This window comes from Microtus ochrogaster, unplaced genomic scaffold, assembly GCF_000317375.1.
Source record: "Microtus ochrogaster isolate Prairie Vole_2 unplaced genomic scaffold, MicOch1.0 UNK6, whole genome shotgun sequence".
Lineage (NCBI taxonomy): Eukaryota > Metazoa > Chordata > Mammalia > Rodentia > Cricetidae > Microtus > Microtus ochrogaster.
This window is the reverse complement of record NW_004949104.1, coordinates 8,741,782-8,761,155: the sequence shown is the minus strand read 5'-3', so window position 1 is coordinate 8,761,155 and position 19,374 is coordinate 8,741,782. Positions and strand designations below refer to the sequence as shown.

Genomic DNA, 19,374 nt, shown 5'->3' with positions numbered 1-19,374 from the left:
GAGTGCTGGGATTAAAGGCGTGCGCCACCACCGCCCGGCTGCATTTATTCTTTATGCCCCCAATTCCGTTCAGTGCAGGGAGTGACAGTGGAGACACCAGACACCTGGGATTTGCCACAGGGATTTTTAGGTCAGAAGTCCCCACCCTAGCTCTCATTTCCCTTCCCTGCCCTATTGTCTGCCAGGAGCCAATGCTTGAGTCCCTGTCCCCTACTCTACCCTACCCGTTTTAGCCTCAACCTGAAAAAAATAATTTTTTTTAAGACAGGTGTTCACCATGTAGCCCTGACCTGGAGCCCTGATCTGGACCTCTCTATGCCAGACAGGAGATAGCAATCTCCCTGTCTCTGCCTCCTAAGTGTGGGAATTAAAGGTATGTACCACTAAACCCCTGTCAAATCTTTAAAAAAATTTTTTTAAATGTGTTTAGGATTATTTTATGTATTTAGGTGTTTTGCCTGCATGTACGTTTGTAAACTATGTGCAGGTTGGTGCCCACAGGGGCCAGAAGAAGACATTGTATCCCCTAGAACTGTAGTCACAGATGGGTGTGAGCTGCTATGTGGATGCTGGGAATTGAACCTGGGTCCTCTGGAAGAGCTACAAATGCTCTTAACAACTGAGCCATCTGTCCAGCCCCCAATTCCTGACAAACCTCGATTCCAGCTAATTCCCACAGACATACCAGGACCCTTCGAGAAAGTTGATTCGGAGAGGTTGTGGGACAAGATCCTGAGACAGAACTGGAGCAAGGTGGTATGTGTGTGCGCGCGCATGTGCGCGTGTGTGTGAGAGCTTATGCATGTGCACATGCAAGCGTGAGTGGGCACCTGAACAGTATGTTCAAAGTCCAGGGTCACAGTCCCTGACAGAGCCCAAAGCAAGTATGCAGCAGTTGGTCTGGCTTTGCGAAGGTCTCCAGAGCAGATGCCCCAAATCTTACCCGGCCGTGAGAGGTAGAAGCCTTTCTGAGTGAGGAAGGCTGCTAGGCTTTACTTTTCAGGCAGGACCCATTTCCAGAGCTCCCTGGGGTACCTTAGGCAGCATGCTTCCCAGATTCACACACCACATCCTGCAGCCAGACAGGCACAGCCAATGGGGCAGCTTCCTGAATGTCACTACACCTGTATCTCTTCCCTCCCAGGACACCACACTACGGTTAACTCTCTCTAAGTAGGTGGCCCCCACTCACACTCAGTCCCTAGAGATTCCAAGACAGTCCTGCATGCCCTAGATACTGGCAAACATCCTGACAGCCAAACTGTCTCTGCTACAAATCCCACCACCCCCAACCTCCAGGCCTCGAGAGCTACTGGACACAACTGTCAGCTTACTCCATAAAATGTAAGGGGATCTGGGCATAGGGGTATAGGCCTTTATCATGTACTTGGAGAGGCAGAGGCGGGCAGAAGTTCCAGGCCACTACATAGTGAGACTCTGTCCGAAAACAAATGAAAAAGATGAGGGGAGTTGAAAAAGATAGAGGCCACTGATGCCATGGGATATTTATGACCGCCAAACTACTACTTGGCCCTCAGTGTGGCAGAATGCAGATTAACAGAAACAGGTTAATTTAAGTTATGAGCTATGAAGGTCTCTGAGGATACTGCCTCAGCTGATGACTGCAATGGTCATGGAGTCCGGTGGTGACTGTAGGGCCCGAGAGCCAAAATGACCTCAGGCTTACTTAAGTCCTCTGATGGTTACTCTAACTTGGCTGTCTGACTTGGCATCCCGGTGACTAATATGTTTCTCAGAATGTATCACCAGTGTCCCCCAACTATAAAACCAGAGTGACCAGATACCGTTTATATAAGAGGTCCTGCCTGCCAGATGCAGCACCAATTTGTCCGGCATCTGCATTTCCAACCTTGGCATTCACTTGGCTTAGAACAAATTAGGCTTTTCTTTTCTTTTTTTTTTTATTTGTGTTTTTGAGACAGGGTTTCTCTGTAGCTTTGAAGCCTGTCCTGGAACTCCCTTGGTAGACCAGGCTGGTAGGCTTTTCTTGAAGGGCACATTCCTTCCTGTTACCGGTGACCTTTGGGGTCACTTTTGTGTGGTTTGAATAGCAATCTCAGCGGGTTTTCTGAAGAGTGTGTGTACTGTGCTTGGGCGAGAAGGAAATGGCTCTCTTGGACCCCCCCCTCCCCAGCGTGGCTACTGGTCATGGTCAGCTTAGATCCGGGAATGGAACAGACTGGAAGGGGACTCTACCCCACCACAGTGCTCACTTGGGCCAATCCCACAAGATGCAAGTCTAACTAGAGCCCTTGCTTTACGAGGGAAGGCGAGCTTCTCTCCTGGACACCGTGAGGACACGACGCGCAGTGACAAACCAGTGTGGTGTGGCTCTTTCCTGACTGCAGGCTTGCCCGCACCCATCGTGAGGCGCTAAAGCTCCAGTTAGGACACTCCTTCAGCCTGGGTGTGCGATTCCTGGCCGGCTCTGGACTGGCTCCCACGCTAGTCTCCCACACGCGTGGGTCCCGGAGAGCGGGAAATCAAATTCGGCGGCTGTCAGCATTTGATCACCGCAGGTGCTGGCCGAGCACAAAGCGTGCGGCCAGAATGGGGAGGTCGCGGTAGGCACCCTGCAGCCCGGCTCCCGTGTCCTCCGCTGCGCTCCTGCGCTAATAAGCTTCGCGCAGAGTGGGAGCAGCCTGCGCCAGGCGCGCGCAGCCGCGGTGTTTCCATGACGACGAGGTCGGGGACCCGGGTGGGGTCGGCTTGGGCGCATGCGCGCGTGCGGGTCGCGGTGCGTACTCCGTTCTCCTTCCTGAGTCGCCCGCGCTGCTGGTCGCGGTTCCGTGAACCGCGGTAAGAGCGAGGTGGGGGTCCGCGAGGCCCGGGGAAGGGTGGTACCGGGCTAAGCGTACCCGAGTTCGCAGGACGCGTGAGTGGGGCTGGGCTGTGGGTCGCGAGCCGGGGGTGGGCGGGGCCGGTGTCGTCGCCCGTGGACCAGATCGGGTGCAACCTGGTGCGCGGCGTCACTGACCGTGCTGCTCGCTGCAGGGCGGCCCCGGGCTCCCTCCTCGGCCATGGCCCCCGCGCCCAGGTTCTTGCTGTCGCCGCCGACTTTGCTGCTGCTGCTGCTGCTGCTGAGCCTGGCACTGCTAGGCGCCCGCGCCGAGTCCGCCGCCGGGAGCGCTGTCCCCGCGCAGAGTAGGTGCTGGAGGAGGGGGCGTGCGGGAGGCGTCTTTGTTTCCTGCGCGGGTCACTTCTTGGGTGGGAACTAGAGGGCAGGCGACGGGGACTGGGACGCTGCTGGGTAATTGGCTAGGACCTGGCTGGGGCTCTGTGTGTCTACCCTCACATGATGCTGACCCCCGTCCTTGCAGGCCGTCCGTGTGTGGACTGCCACGCGTTTGAATTCATGCAGCGCGCCCTTCAGGACCTACGGAAAACGGCCTACAGCCTGGACGCGCGGGTGAGTACAGAAGGCCAGGGAGGACTGGCTTTGGTTTGTAAGCATCCCAAGACCTAGCCACTCTAGGGATCTGGGAGATCTCACCCGGAAACGCCCCCACGCCCAGCGCACTGTCTAACCTCCGCCGAGGCCTCAGGGCACTCTGTCCTGTAACTTGTGGTAGATAGTGTATTCCACGGCTGTGTACTAAACTTGGATCTCCCGTGAGAAAGGAGCCCAGAGTAGGAAGAAGAAACAGGCTGGGCATAGAGGCTATGGTGTGTGAGGAACGGAAAGCTAGGTAGGACCAGGGATCTGGGTGTGTGTCCTGGAGTCTTAGGTCCTCACTGGTTGGGGGAACTTGTAGCTCTCCAGCCCTGGGGAGTTGACTTCTATAAAGAGAATTTCTGGAAATAGGAGGAAGGAAAGGGCCCTCTCTGGATAGTCAGGGGCACAGTCCCAACGCTGGGGTCTCTCCCCACTTTCCAGTGAGGCCTCTGCTCCTCTTGTGGATTGTGAAGAGAGGGTGCATGATGGAGGAGCTTTGAGTGATGGGTGTGAGTTGAAGACTAGAGTGGGGATGGGTATAAGGAGGGACCCCAGCATCAGCAGCCACTCTGGAGGGAATGGGGGTGATAAGGCACCTGAGGGGCCAGGTGAGGAGGCCTGAAGCCCCAGCAGGGCAGTGGTGACAGTGAAGAAGCCAGGAAGGCCCAGGAAGGTGTCCATTAAGAACTCTGTCCTACCCGCATGTTCTGGTTCCTTTGCAGACGGAGACCCTTCTGCTGCAGGCTGAGCGCCGGGCTCTGTGTGCCTGCTGGCCGGCTGGACGCTGAAGATCCTTGGCCAGTGATGTTCCCTGTTAATAAATGCCTGCTAGCATGCCTGTGTCCCGTGTCCCTGCTCTGGCCAACAGAGCCGCTCCTGTTGCCCTGTTGTAACCCTCTCTGGGTCTTGGTTTCCCTGTCCCCCAGCAGCACCCGTGCCAAGGGGCACTTGCGTGTCCATCCAAACATGTGGCCCTACTGACATTGTCACTGCAGTGAATTAGACTTCTCAGACCCGTGCCAACCAGCCTGCCCTTGTTTGCAGGCCAGGGGATCTTGATAATGCCCACCTCCTCTGAGTTCCCCAGGTTCTGTACTAGGGTGGGCATGGCTTTCTGGAAGCTGAGCTCTGGGTCCCTAACCTGGGGCTTCTAGAGAAGGGAGCAGCAGTGGGCAGCAGGTAATGGGTAAACGCCGTTTCCAAAAGGGGAAGCTGAGATGGGTCCATCTGCAGACTCACCCTTGGCCCCTGGGTACCAAGGACTTCTGGATGGGAGTTAGTGGCCCCTCTTACATCTGCGCAAGTGTGCTAAATGCTTAGCAGGCAAAGCTCAGGCAAAGTGAGTATAGCTCTCTACTTTTATTGGAAACTTTGTGCAAAGGTTTTTATGTTTTGTTTTCTGGGGGTTTCTCTGTCCTGGAACTGGCTCTGTAGACCAGGCTGGCCTTGAACTCACAGAGATTCGCCTGCCTCTGCCTCCCGAGTGCTGGGATTAAAGGCGTGCGCCACCAAAGGTTCTTCCCCCACCCTTGGACTGCCTCACCCTAGGCACAGCACTGGCTTATCTGGGTGTTGGTTCCTTGATTAGCACCCCACCCCACCGTGGAGGGTGTTGGAGGAGAGCAGAGACCACAGTCCAGGGGTGCTGCACCAGCCAGATCTCTGGGTTCTCCCTGAGCAGAGGACGTAGAAGTATACTCCTGTCCCATTGGTTGCTCTCACCCCTGGCCATTCCTAGTTGTAGGAGAGGCCAGAAGCTTAACCTTGTTCTAGGTGCAGGTTGCCAGATTTAGCAAGTCAAATACAGAAACACTTTTTATATGTTTGTGGGATGTACTTACACCAAAAGTATTGTTTACCCTAAATTCAAGATTAACTTTCCTGTATTTTATGGAGGCTATTAGCCCTTGATACAAATAGCAGAGAAAGGATGGAGTAGGGTCCCCTTAGGGACATGCCTATGGGAGAAAGTAGGGATATCGTCCAGGAAGGTGGGATGGAGGGGTCTGGAGGTTGGTAGGCATGATCCAGCCCATCCTACAGGAGTCTGGGGGCTGCAGCAAGCAAGGGAATGGAAGAGTGGAGGCAGCTTGGCAGGTGAGTATCCTGGGAGCTTTGTGGTATCTTTAAAATGTATGTGTGTATGTGTGTGTGCGCGCACATGCGCGTGTGCATGCACAGACACATATGCATGTGCACAGAAGACAATTGGGGAGATAGCTGTCTCCTTCCACTGTGGGTTCCAGGGATTGAATTCAGTTTGGTAGGCTTGCCTTGCAGGCACTTTTAGCCGCTGATCTCTCTGGCCTTCACGTGGTTTTGAGCCAGCAGAATCTAGGTCTGTGTGAACAGGGTGCTTATGGTTGCTAGAACCTCTAGATGACTGTGGAAGATAATACAGGCCCTTGGGGAAATGGCCGCACCCATCATGGAGAACAGCTGGAAAGAAGTGGCTGGATTCCAGATGACTTGAAAACAGAGGTGGAGCATAGTGACATGCGACACATAACCTTAGTCCTGGCACTCAGGAGGGAGAGGCAAGCAGATCTCTGGGTTTAAGGCCAGCTTGGTCTACATAGAGGACAGTCAGGGCCACACAGAGAAACCCTGTCCCAAAAAAGAAAAGAGGAAGTGAATGAAAAGAAGAAAACAGCCAGGAGGATTTGGGATGGGGCGGGTCCCTGCAGCTGTAAGGCTATACCTGGACAAGCACCAGGGAAAGAAGGGTGGGACAGCTAACTGTTGAGTTCTCCGTGCCTGAGTGTGGACTAAGAGAGGAGCGGAGGAGACAGATACAGTGAGGGACATCAGAGTAGGAGGAGCAGCCATGAAGTGGGAAGAAGGGGACCTCATGCTGCTGAGGTTAGCTAACATCAAGACTACCAACAGATTTGGCATTTTTGGGCTCTGGTGATCTTGAGCAACGATCGTGAGTGAGCTTGCCCTGGGTTTCTGAGAAGGAGCAGAGATGGAGGGGTCCACAGCACAGACATCCGGCAAGTTTAGGCTTGCATAAGGCCAATGGCCTCTGCACTGTCCTGGAGCTGCGGTGCAGCTTTCCTGTTTGACATTAGCTCAATATGGCATTCGGAAGGACTAATCATAGCTCAGCATATGGCTAGGCACATGGCATGCATTTTCTTTAAGGTACCTTTCATTCTCCTGGATTTAGTGTTGGACTAACTGATCCTTGTTGGCTGCTTATGTCCGGCACTGAGCCTAAGCCATGGGCACAGGATATCTCTTATTTGCCTGGATTTCTGTTCCTGGTCCCAGACAGTTGTGCATCCCCACGCTGGCTGCCCTCTCGGGAGCAGAGGCAGTCCGGAGAGAATGTGTGGTTTGTGTGTGAGTGTTGATGATTCGCAGACGTGTGTAAGCCTAGCAGCTGCAGCCTGAAACTATGACCTACAGACAGCTCCGACGGGGACTTGCTGCCCCCTGTGCTGTACCTAATAAACACGCCGAGGTTCCCGGTTCCAGGGCAAGTGACGAAGGATCCCACCTGATCCAGCTTTACCGTCCTTCATTCTCTTGCTACCCCTAGCTAACTTCTGCGACCCAAGCCACCAGACATAACACTATACCTTTCTCTCTTCTGGCAGAGTCACCTTTTTCTAGGTTTCAGGCCCTCCACCCTTGCCGCCTGTGTAGAAAGGTGTTCAGGAAGGAAATTCTGAGTCAATCTGTCTGAAAATAATTCTGTTGAATTACTCCATCTGTAATGTCACCCCCACCCCTCAAAGACTTTGCATGCACTGTTTGCTGTCCTAAGCTACCCCCTTGGCTTCTGTGGCCTGCTTCACAATTCAGCCCTTATCACTCCTCCTTTTTTTGGGGGGGGGGAAGGGCCTCATGTTGCTCTGGCTGTTCACCTCCTTGTTGAGTAGCTAAGGACACCCTTGAACTCCTGGTCTTTTTGTCTTCACCTCTCAAGTGCCTGGAGCCACTATGCCTGTCCCTCCCCCCACTTTGGTAGAGGTGACTCCTAAAGGATGCTAGACTATTTTCTTTTCCTCCTTTCTTTTGATTGTTCGTTTGTTTTTTCGAGACAGGGCTTATCTGTGTAGCCTTGGCTGCCCTGGAACTCATTCTGTAGACCGGGCTGGCCTTGTACTCACAGAGAGAGATCTGCCTGCTTCTGCCTCCTGAATGCTGGGATCAAAGGCAGGTGCCACCCGCTGCCCCGTTTTGTTTTTCTTTTGATTAGCATATGTCCTCACCCTAGTGCATGGCTGGGTGTGACTGAATTGGTCAGGCCCAACACAGTGTGGGAACTCTCAGGTTACATTTAGAAGGATGCTTGGCGGGGTAGGTATGGTTTTCTAAGTATGCTCACTTTGCCGCCACAGTGATGCCATGTGGCTCTTGAGAGGGGGAGTTCTGGGGTGGCTTTCTTAAGAGGCAGCCCCTGAGGTTGTTTGGAGACCGTTTTACAGTCAGAGTGCTAGGCAGGGTGAGTCTGGGACTCCAGGACCTCTGACCTCGAGACGTCATTGCAGAATTCCTATTTGGTGACATCTGTTAGTAGCATGCTGGGCTTGTTTTTCTTCTTTTTTTTGGGGGGGGGGACTCTTCTACTCTCTTAAGGCTTCTGTCCTCCCCCAGTCCTCAGCAGCTTATACCATTTTCCAGGACTACTTTGGCTGTGTCTTTCCAGTGCCTGGCTCATCCTCCCCCCACATAGACCCTGGGGTAGCCATGCCAGGCAAGGAGAAGTTATCTGTCCCCAACATCATTAGAGGACACACCCTCGGTGGAGGGTGGCCCAATTAAGGAAACATCCCTACCCGCGATGTTGAGGTGTAAGGGTTTAGGGCACCCGCCCCCACTTCTGTCTCTGAAATTGGGCAGAGGTCTTCAACCCTGCCTAGCTGTAGGCAGGCGCTTCTGGGCTCCTGGAAGGATTATTCATCAGCAGGGCGTGAGGAAGTCAATTTGCGTTTCCAGAGTCTTCCTGGAGACCCAGACAGAGGAGGGTGCAGGGAGTTCAGGTGAGGTAGTGGCTCCAGGCTGGGTCTTTATCAGAAAAGGGCCTTGATGCCACCCGGGAATGCCCTAAGGGATACCGGCAGAGGGCGCCCCACGACAGAGGAGGAACCAGGCTAACCAGGGCCACTGACTGCCTCGCTGTCTGTGCAACCCAAATGGGTCTCCAAGCCCTTCTAAATGGCTGTCCCTGGACCCCAGTCCTGGCCCCTCTACACTTCCAGACGGTTATGATGTGTTCTAGTTGGTCCCAGCACAGGCCTCCATGGCCACCGGGGATGGGGTGTGCACACGGTTAAAGGAGGATTGGGGCACTGAAGGGCGTAGTCAGTCCGACTAGCGGAGGGGACCTCCGCAGAACAGGAAGGGCTATCAAGGTCGCGTTGCTGTGAGCCTTGGCCCCTGGGCCTGCGGTGTAGAACAGCGTAGGAGAAGCTCGGTTCGGGGTTTGGAATGAGCCCCTACAGAGGCTAGACTATTTTGTTACCTCTAAGGCTTCAGCGTCCCTCAAGTCAGACCTACTCGGCTTCACCTAATTTCTCCTCAATGCCCGGTCTCCTCTTCTCCCAGCTTGCCCGAACCTCCTCACAGGCCGGCACAGTTCCTGCACACCACTCGGCCAAACTCAGGACCCAGAAGAGGCCAGTGTTGCTGGTCAGGGGTCTCAGCCTGTTCAGGTACCATTAGTGAGTCCCTTTGAAATTTCTAGAGATTTAGCTTCAGGGCTCTGGAAGGTCACAGCCGGGACCCAGATATGCACCTGTGTTTTGAAAACCCACTGAGGCAAATCCTCCTTAGCCTGTCCCTCTCCTCCCCAGCACTCTTGCGCTGAGGACCCTGGGTGGTGGATTCTCCACACCTCCCAGGTTCTGGTTGCGGGCCAGGCCCCTCCAGTATCTAAGTGATCTTAGTCACTATGCTGTCTAACTCTGGTGCGGTACGACGGAGACTGAGGGTTCTCAGGCCCAGAGACGTCAGGGTCTCGGCGATCATGTGGGAGAATTCGGCTTCGGGGGTACCCAACCCTGTGACCAAGGAAAGAGAATATGCCACTACGCGCTCCCCAACCTCGATACTAGACCCCACCTCATGCGTGCTTAGTCTGCTGCGTCTGCACGTCTTGCTCTTGGGGACCACGAGACGCGATTCAGATGCAATCGCGAGCCCCCGCTGCACCTGCACCAAGGCCACGGGGCGCATGCGCAGGCTGCCGAAGGCGGGGGCCGAGCCGGGAGGGGTCCTGCAATTCAGCTTGCCTGCTGCCGGGAGCGGTCTGGTGTCAGATTGGAGTAGGGTGGGGTGCGGCGCTGCGTCAAGAGGCGCGAGCATCATACCCCACTTCAACTTCGTCCTCACTGCCTCAGTCCATTCGGCCCCGACCACAGGCTCGCAGGGCACCGGCCCGGGGAGCACGATGCCCCTCCCGAGGACTTCGGCCGGGCACTGCGTTCAGACAAAGGGGTGGGAGATGGAGACACTTCCGTGACTGCTGCTAGCGGCCGCGGAGGAGGAGGACGCGCTGCTGTAGGCACCGAGGCCCGAGCGCAGCGGCAGCTTTGCGGGTGCTCAGGGGCGGGGTGGGAGGCGTCCATCACTCGCTGTCCTCCGGGCGAGCCTCAAGCCCCCCACACAGCGCCTCTCCGAGCGCCCTGTCCTCGCTGCCGCTCGCCCGCGCGCTCACTGAGGACCACTGGCCTAGCCGATTTCTCGCACTCTCGTCGCCCGGCCCCACCGTGCTCCCGCGGTCAGCCTGCCGCGCAGCCCAAGTGTGCCATCGGGCGGGCGCGGAGGCGGCGTCAGTTCCCACCCCCGAGATCACATGGTGACCCTCGGCAGCCAATGCAGTGGACGCTAGGACCCTGCGGGACCCCGGGCGCCTCGACTGCACCGGCGCCGCTGCATTATAAATACTTCTCCAAAATGCGGCGCAGCTCCCTGCGCGCGCCCCGGCCGCCCGCCGCCTCCGCCCTGCGCCCCTGAGCTGCCGCTGCCGCCGCTGTCGCGGGTCCGAGGGCGCCGCGCCCTTGCCCTGGGCCCGGGCTCTGCCCGCCGCCGCCGGCCCGCGTCCCTGCGCTGCGCCGCCCGGCCGGGTGCATGCATTGTGGGCCTCCCGACATGGTCTGCGAGACGAAGATCGTGGCTGCGGAGGACCATGAGGCACTGCCGGGGGCCAAGAAGGACGCGCTGCTCTCCGCCGCCGGAGCCATGTGGCCCCCGCTACCTGCCGCGCCCGGGCCGGCCGTCGCGCCCCCACCCGCGCCAGGTCCCCAGCCCCACGGAGGCACGGGGGGCGCGGGGCCGCCGGAGGGGCGCGGCGTGTGCATTCGCGAGTTCCGCGCAGCCGAACAGGAGGCGGCGCGCCGCATCTTCTACGACGGCATCTTGGAGCGCATCCCCAACACGGCTTTCCGCGGCCTGCGGCAGCACCCGCGCACCCAGCTGCTCTACGCCCTGCTGGCGGGTCAGTGCGCCGCGGGGGGCGGGGGACCGGCGGGTCTGCCGCAGTCCCGGGCCGGGCCCTGCTCCAGCGGGTCCAGCGGACCCCTCCGGGGACCGTCGAGCTTGGCCCCGCCTTCTCCTGGGTCCCCATCTGGAAGCCCGGGTGCCGCATCCGTCCGTGGGACCGGCGGGGAGGAGACCCACTCGAACCCGCGGCGCAGTGCTGCGGGCTTACGGCCAAGACGCCTGGGCCGTGCGGGGGAACCGGTGCGGGCTGAGTGCGGGCGCTGCGGACCGGGAAGCACTGGGTCAGCAACTCAGTCCGCGGTGCCCGTTCTCCCCGTCGCGGGGCATCCCGGGTGGGGGCGGCGTGACAGGGCAGGTAGCGCTGCAGCTGCGGCCCGGCGCGACAACTATATATAATCTGCGGGCGGGGGAGGCCGCCTGAGGCTCAAGTGCTAATTTATGACGGGAAGACAGCCAGCTCCGCGGGGAGCCAGGGAGGCTGTTCGCCAGAGCCAGGGCAACCGAGAGGATATCCTGTGCGGTCCTAAGCACACCCTTCCCCCCAACATTCAAGTCATCCCATTCTGCGGATGAGGAGCTTGGGGCGACTCTCCCAAGGTCATTCAAGGGAGGCAACTTTTGCTCTAGTGCCTCTTCCTCCTCCACAGAATAAATGAATCTGGAAGCGGTGTGGTGCTTGTCGCCTGACCCTGTTGGCCTAGCGGACCCAGAAACTGCCCAGGGATGGCTCTGACTGGGTCCCTTCATCCCAGCGTGGGATGACCTGCATGGTTAGGCAGTGCCCTGGTGTCTTTGTCCAGCTGTTTGACTTAGCACCAGGCTAGGTGGAGTAGGCAAGAGCCCTCTTGGAAACTGGGGCACCGAGGGCTGACCTGCACTGGCCTGGCCCTGGCTGTATTGTGGACCTTTGTTTCAGGTTGTGAAGGTAGCAGGTGTTTACGCCAGAGAGCTTGGAAGTGAGGAAGCGTAGAAAGGGACCGCGGCCATGACTGCTCCTACACAGAGAAACAGTCCCTGGTGGGGCGCATCCCTAAGCACTGATTTACCAAGGTGGTTTGGACTCCCGGTGCTGTGGGGCCCACCCATGCCCTCTCTGCACCTGCCACCTCACCTGTGCCTCCTTGCCTGCAGCCCTCTGCTTTGCTGTGACCCGCTCACTGCTGCTGACGTGCCTGGTGCCAGCGGGGCTCCTGGCCCTGCGCTACTACTACAGCCGAAAGGTGATTCTGGCCTACCTGGAGTGTGCGCTGCACACGGACATGGCTGACATAGAGCAGTACTACATGAAGCCACCTGGTGAGTTCTGAAATTCCAGCCCTAACCGCCCCCTCCCTCTTCCCTTTCAGGTACTAAAGGGCTGGGCTGAGGGATCCTGATGTTCTGAATGACTGAGGCCTCTAGCTAAGTGTAGAGTCAGCTGGGGAGGCCAGAGCGAGTCCTTTCCTTGGTGGCCTGGCTCCACTGTGCCCGCTGACAGACGCCTTTTCCTGGTACCTGCCGTGTGTGTGTGTGTGTGTGTGTGTGTGTGTATGTTGGGGAGTTAAGTCCTGACTGGACCCTGAGCCAGCCCAGAGTGCCTTGGGTGGAGGAAGTCTGTGTGGCACAGGAAAGGTCCAGGGAGCAGTGTGGGAAGAGGTCCCAGCCTTATCCTTGGCATCCTGACCAGTGAACCTCCTAGTGAATGATAAGGAATTACCACAGACCTAGGGTTTAACGCAGAGAGAGGGGCTGCTCTCTCCCCCAAACAAGCCCTGAAGCAGGATAGGTCTTGAGAACCAGAAGAGGGAGACATTTGGGATATGAGGGGCTGAGGGTAGTGCTGGCCAGCAGGAGTTGGGTCTGTTTCAGGGAAGGGCAGCCGCTCTGGCTCTGCCAGCTATTGTTTTTTGCCAGCTCCTCCCCAGCTGCCCTACCTCGCGCCCCAACCTCCTGCCCAGCTAGCTGGCCTTGGTGCCTGCTGTTCTCCTTGGCCCTTCTCACGTTCAAGTGTAGCTTCCTGGCCTCTGCAGGGCCCTCAACCTACCTGGCATTGCTTGGGAAGAAAAGGGGGGAAATGGCCGGAGTGGGCTTGGATAGATGGCATGGGTGCGGCCAGAGGTGCCTGTCGTGTGCTCTGTCTGAGCTTCAGTTACCCCGGGGGTTTGAGTGTGGCAGTCTTTGCTAACCCTTAGACATCTGCTGGGTTTACGGGATCCCACAAGAGCAAATGCTGGACAGCAGCTAATGGAGCTGTGTGGATTTATGAGCTCTCATGCAGACGGGAAACGAGACCTGGGGGAGTGCCGGCAGTCAGTGCTGGAGGCTGTTCTGATCTCTGGTCTGGCTTGGGTGGGTGGGCGTGCAGCAGTACCTTGGTAAGAGCGGACTGGCCCATAGGGTCCCCTTCGGGTGGAGGAAGTCCTAGAGGCTCTGGCATGCGAGCCCTCCTGAGCTGTTGACTTTCTCTGCTACCCTGGAGCAGGGCAAGCAGCACCCTTAGCTACAGAGCTCTGAGTCTCCCCCGGGGCCCCCAAGAGGTGAGAAGTGAAGGTAGGGGTGCTTCCTACTGCTTGCTGGGGACAGGTTACAGGTGCAGAGCCTTTGGGGGAAGTGTGGCCCTTTGAGGGAAGGCCAGGTCACCCACAGCACGGGCACTCTCTTGGCCAGTCAGACGCTCTCCCCTGCTGTCCCTCAACCTTTGTCTTTCAAGAAAAGGTATCCCCTTGACCGTGGACCTCTGGTTCCCGATGGTGACTGGGTTCCCGGTGGCCTGTGCCCTTCAGCATCCTTCCCATCCCAACTCCTTATTCCCTCCTTTCCCCTTCTTGTAGAAGTGAGGCTGGGATTGGCTTTGCTATAGGTGGAGATAGCTGGCTTGGTCATCAGGCTCCTTGTCCAGTCACCGGGGCTTGGGGGTGTCTGTGGCGGTCTGTGGTCTCTCACTGGTAGATCTAAAACATTCTTCTGGGTTATCACTCAGTTCTATCCCTGCAAGGATTGTGGAGGAGGAGGATGGCAGGCCAGGGGCTGGGATTCTGAGTAGGTCAGCTGGAACTGAGGCCTTGACTCTGGTTTTTCAGGTGGTCTGGGGGTAGGGATCTGCTTCATCAAGGCCTGCCCGGCTCCTAGGCACCTCCAACTACTATTCCGGCCAGAACAGTACAGACTCCGGCCTGAGTTGATTGTGCCTGCCTGTGTTGTGGGATCCAGTCACTCAAAGTTGGGCAGGTCAGCCGGACTAAGGCCACTGGAGTGTTTTTGTTGCATAGGGGGTCTGGAGGAGGCACCTTACCTGCTTATCCCGAATTATGGCCTCCCTTGCTGTTCCAAAAGCGGAAAGGAGGGCCAGGGCCCTGGATGATTGGGCATCATTGTAATGCCCTGACTTGGTGCCCAGCAGGAATGGGCAGCTGAAGTCTCTCCAGCCTTCCCTGCAAAATGTCCCTGACTGTCCTGTCCTTCCTAGGATCCTGTTTCTGGGTGGCCGTGCTGGATGGCAATGTTGTGGGCATCGTGGCCGCTCGGGCCCATCAAGAGGACAATACGGTGGAGCTGCTCCGCATGTCCGTGGACTCACGCTTCCGCGGCAAAGGCATTGCCAAGGCTCTGGGCCGGAGGGTGCTGGAGTTTGCCATGCTGCACAACTACTCTGCAGTGGTACTGGGCACCACAGCCGTTAAGGTGGCCGCCCACAAGCTCTATGAATCACTGGGCTTCAGACACATGGGCGCAACTGATCACTACGTGCTGCCTGGCATGACCCTCTCGCTGGCCGAGCGCCTCTTCTTCCAGGTCCGCTACCACCGCTACCGCCTGCAGCTACGCGAGGAGTGACTACCACCACCTGCCCACCACCCTGTCTGCCCCTGTTCACCTCTGCCCTCCTGCTCGCTGCCCAGTGCGGCCCTGCTTTCCAATGCTCACCTTGGCGTTAGTTTGGATTTTCCTTTCTCAGCATCACCTGGCTGGTTCTGGGGGACACAGGGCGTTGCTCCTCGGCAACACTCTGGTGGGGTAGATTGTCTGCAGCCCCGGCCCTTGCCTCCCCCAGCCCAGCAGAGTGGCTCGTCATGCCTTGAAGAGCAGCATTGTGGACCACCTGGACTATCCACAAAGCTGCCCAGCCTGCCTCCATCAGGGGAGGACTAGCCTTGCCCGTCGAGCACAGAACCTCTACAACAAGCCCCACAAGGAGCAGACCCCTGGCCCCCAGCCAGGCTAAGGCTCAGCCAATGGCCTCTGGAAGAGCAGCCTGCTGGGCTGGCCAGCCACTGCCCTGTGGGAGGCCAAGCTGGCCCCAGGCCCTGCTTTGCCTTGTGCATGCTGAGGACATGGCCTGGCTGCAGCATGCCGCATGCCACAGCCCCCTGCCCCGCTGCCCTGCCTAGTCTGAACCTCAGGTCCGAGCTGGTGAGCTCACCTGTCCTGTCCTGAGCTGGCCTCTGGAGGGCCCACCTGCCTGATCCTGTCTCTCTGGTGGGGCCGGGCCTGGCCTAACCCGGCCCTAGCCATTCCTGCTTTGCTTCAGAATCATCTTACCTCTTTCCCTGTGGTCCCTGTGCCTCTTTGCTCTGGCTGACTTGGCTGGGCACCCGGGTTCGGTTCCTGTAGCAATCCACTGCACAGCATGGTAGGGATTTCAGGGGGTGGGGGGACACCTCCCCCAACACCTGTTAGATCAGGTGGCCCCCTCCCAGCCGCCCGAGGCCCTGTGGACTCATGCTGTTCGTGGGGTCTGCCCTGTGAATGTAACTAGCTCAGGCTGTTGTTGGCGATGCCTGCCACAGCTTCTCCCAGCCTGAAACAACCCATTCTCTAATAAGTTACGTAGACAGAATAGCACTCTGCATGACTTTAATTCCTGGGACAAAATGGTAGTTTGAGCCTCCAGACACACGTCTGTGTGGTGCTAGCATACACGTGGTCTCTGGCCCCATTTGATGGGGGTGGGTGGCCGGGTAGGTGGAAGGTTTCAGTTTGGAGAATGGAAGGAAATTCTAGGTTAGTGAAACTGCCCTCAAAGTGCATTCCTGGTCTGTGAGGCCTCAGGCTGCCTCTTGAACCCCTGTGTGTAGGCCTGAGGGGACTGGAGGGTCCTAAAGCCTCATGGGAAGGGCTGGGCACTGCCTGGGACGTTTTTTTGTTGGGGTAGGTCCAGCCATCTCACTAGAGAGTATACTGCTGGGCTAACTGCTCCTGGCATCTCCTTTTTGAGGTCCCACTTAGAGTCCAGCCTGAATTGGGGGGGTAGCCTGGGACAGAGGAAGAAAGGCAGTGGCTGGCAGTGCTTATGTGGCCAGCTGAAACCTGGACTTAGCTTCAGTGCAGGGTGGGGGTGGGGGTGGGGCATAAAGGCCCATCCACACCCTCTGTGTGGGGCTTGGGGACAAGGAGTGGCAGGTCGGGTAGGCTGTAGAGCTGGGCCCTGGCACCATGGCGCCATTCTTAGAAAGGCTTAGAGGGAATGAATGGTGGAACAAGCCCAGCTTCCTGAGGGGCCTTTTGTCCTGTTAGCAATTGAGGCATTTGCAGAACACTGTACAGACCCCGCTCTCCCCTGTACATTCCTCCCTGGTGGTGCCCGGTCCCCTCTTGGGGATGGGAGTTTTGTAGACTGTACAGAAATCGGCACCCTATTTTCTTGCAGCTCTCAGATTTTGTTAATCTGGATTATACAGACAGACGTAAAGTGTTTTAGCAAAATGGAAAACAAACAGTTGTGCCTTTTCCTCTTTTCTGTTTGGATTGGTCTCGGCTCGGGGCTAGTCTTAGTTGCTGTGGGTGTAGGGACTGCTGGTGTCTGAGGATGGGGGATCTGAGGTCTGGGTGGGCCTGAGTGGGAGTCAGGTCTGCTGGACACCACCAGCTGCCAAGGCTTCTCTGATCCTGTGCCTTTGGGGCCTTCAGTCTTTGGGGTTAGAAGGGCACTGGGATTGTTCAGGCCAGGGCAGAGCCTGGGGATCCCTCAGCCACCCACGTCTCCTTGATACTGACCTGGGATGAGCTCATAGTAGATTCTCCCTTCCTAGGAGCCTGGGGGGAAGGTGTGGCCCTTCTGGCTTATTGGCACCTGTCTGCCTAAGGGGACCCCTTCCTGCCAAATAGCCCATGGGTGAAGGAAAGCTTGCCGGGCTCTTCATTATTCGTTGTCTGCTTTCGGTTGCTACCAAGACTTGGTCGAGATGTCAGGAATGGGTGGTGGGGTAGGTTCCAGCTGCACCAGGATGGAGTTTCACTGGGCAGCATGCAGCTTGGCAGGCCCGAGGCCCTGGGCTGGAGGGAGCTGAGCTTGCTGATTGACTGGGCCTGGCCCTGTCCTCTTCATCCCACCAGGGCTGGGCGAGCTCTGCACATGTGCACTGATGTGAATTTTCTGTTTGTTGAGATTCTGTTTTTTCTACCTCTGTGGAGGCCCTTCTCCCTGCTCCACCTGGTGGCCATGTGCTTGGGGCAGCTCCTCTGAGTTTGCTGGCCATCTCTCCTCCCTTGGGCCTCTGGCCTGGGGTCTGACCTGAACTCAGGATCCTGTGGCTTCCAGGAGTCCTGTTTGTGTGGAAGCCTCTGCTTTAGTCGGGAGGGAGGTGGGAGAGGTGGTGGGGTGCACCTACAGCAGAGATCTGGTGTCGACGGCAGCCCCTCCCCTGTGCTCCCATCCTTCATCAGGGAAGGGGACAGGACAGAGCATAGAGTCGGGGACACACCTGAGGTGAGCTTTGGCTTTGGCCCGATGCCTGGGACTCTTTAAGCCACAGGATCCTCACTTGCTGCTGGAAAGCACCCTGGTCAGTCCACTTGCCTCTGCCAGTCCCCGGTGGCCCCGCAGTCAACAGCTTCCTGGAGCTGGCTTCCAGGGCTGTGCCTGTGGCTAGAGGCCTGGGGACAAAAGTTTCTGGGTCTTTTGCTGGTGCCTGGGGCTTCTTGGGGGCTGGGCATGGCTTCCTAGCTGGGTAGGAGCTGTGCAGCACCGTTGAGGCTACCTTCCCACCAAGCCCCAAGGGGCGGCCTGAGAGAGCTGACCTGAGGTGGCTGTGTCTCCCTGTCTGTGGTAGCACTGCTGCCTGAACCTGTTGCTACCTGTTCTCTTGGTCAGTGCTGGCCTCAGTCATGGTCCTGTCCCTGGCTCTTGGCTACACTGCTGGGTATGGGGCAGACCCTGGGCTGTGCTGCTCTTTGGTGCTGCCATCACTGTGCTTCCAGCAGGGGAGGGGTCCATGGGAGGTGGGCACAGCTTGCCTGGGTCTGGGTAGAAGATGAGCCTTGACTTAACCACTATTGGATGTATTTTTTTTAAAGGAAAAAAAACAGCAATAATTAGCCATTTTAAAGAAGGGGTGTACCTACGTAATGTGCATACCCATCTGTGTTGTGCATTTGTGCACACATGTGAGCATGTGCACCTGGAGTATGTGTATGCATGTGTGAGCATCTGTATGACTGCGTGTGTGTATGCACAAGCACATGCCATTTGTAATCATGTGCTCATGTGACTATATGTGCCCAAGAAATCACATTCATGTGTTACATGTGTGTGCATGTGTGCATGCGTGGGCAGCTCCATATGTGTATGGATGTGTGCATGTGTGTGTTTGTATGTGCACATGTGTAGCAGTGGGAGGGAACCAGTGGGAACAGTCTCTGATCTGGGAGCACTTTCTTTGTGGTAAGAAGCAGGGTCTTGTGGTTGTCTCTCACTGTGCCCATTCCCTCCCCTGCCCTGCCCAGCTCCATGTGAATGTAGCACAACCCCACCAGGCTAGCTGAGCCTCCGCCGGCCCAGACTTCTGTCCATCTCCCCCTTGGCTGAGGTAGGGTAGAGGAGCTGGAGGCCCCTTGGACAGGACAGACTGGGTTTGGTCAGGGTGTGAGGGTGTGACACAGTGGTAGATCTCACTGTTGGGGTTTGTTCTTGAATTTGTACTGTGAGCCCATGATGGGGGTGGGGTGTCCTGAGACCCCAGGATGTGCCAAAATAGCCCCTAGGGCCAGGTGATGAGCCGAGTTCCCAAGAAGACAGGCTGGGGGCCCAAGTGGGTGTGTGCCCCTGCCTGCACGGCCCCCAATGCTGCTGTTTTTCAATAAAATCAGAACTGAAGGAACCCGGCTCTGTGCTTTTTTGAGGCACCTCCTGGGGTGGATATTCTGGGTTTGTGCCCGTGTTTGGCTGAGCTGGACCCTGGAGCAGGAGCGGAATCAGTGAGGCAAGGGTAGGGCTCCGGTGTCCCTGTTGGGAAGAGACCCCTTTCCCCAACTGGTCCCAAGCCATGATGTTTTCTTCCCGACCAGGGAAGAGGTGCCTGGATTCCTCTTTGGCCAGAGATGGTTAGGGGCTCTACAGCCCTTCACACTTTCCTAAGTGTGGTAGATACAGAGGCAGCAGCCAGTGTGTGGGACAACTTAGTTGTGGGTGTGGAGGGGTAGGAATTGATTGACTCAGGCCCAGCAGCAACTTGAAGGTTTTACTCTCTCCCTGTGCTGGTTCCCAG

At 57.3% G+C, this 19,374-nt stretch overlaps 2 protein-coding genes across 4 annotated transcripts; both read left to right on the top strand.

Annotated features, from left to right (window-relative positions):
• The first annotated feature begins 2,743 nt into the window (after nt 1-2,743).
• On the top strand, nt 2,744-4,291 carry CUNH4orf48 (chromosome unknown C4orf48 homolog). 3 transcript variants are annotated; one of them, XM_005366063.2, is made up of 4 exons: nt 2,744-2,820; nt 3,016-3,165; nt 3,342-3,430; nt 4,180-4,291. In XM_005366063.2, exons 2-4 carry the CDS (start codon nt 3,042-3,044, stop codon nt 4,243-4,245), a joined length of 279 nt encoding a protein of 92 aa, XP_005366120.1. In that variant the 5' UTR covers nt 2,744-2,820; nt 3,016-3,041; the 3' UTR covers nt 4,246-4,291. The 3 variants fall into 3 exon arrangements, with proteins under 3 accessions (XP_005366120.1, XP_013208818.1, XP_005366119.1); XM_013353364.2 differs by having other exon boundaries at nt 2,765-2,831; XM_005366062.3 differs by lacking the exon at nt 2,744-2,820 and adding an exon at nt 2,821-2,896.
• A 6,109-nt stretch (nt 4,292-10,400) lies between these two features.
• On the top strand, nt 10,401-18,987 carry Nat8l (N-acetyltransferase 8 like). Its single transcript, XM_005366061.2, has 3 exons — nt 10,401-10,907; nt 12,044-12,208; nt 14,358-18,987. The coding sequence occupies exons 1-3, from the start codon at nt 10,541-10,543 to the stop codon at nt 14,723-14,725; spliced, it is 900 nt and encodes a 299-aa protein (XP_005366118.1). The 5' UTR covers nt 10,401-10,540; the 3' UTR covers nt 14,726-18,987.
• Nucleotides 18,988-19,374: the final 387 nt, after the last annotated feature.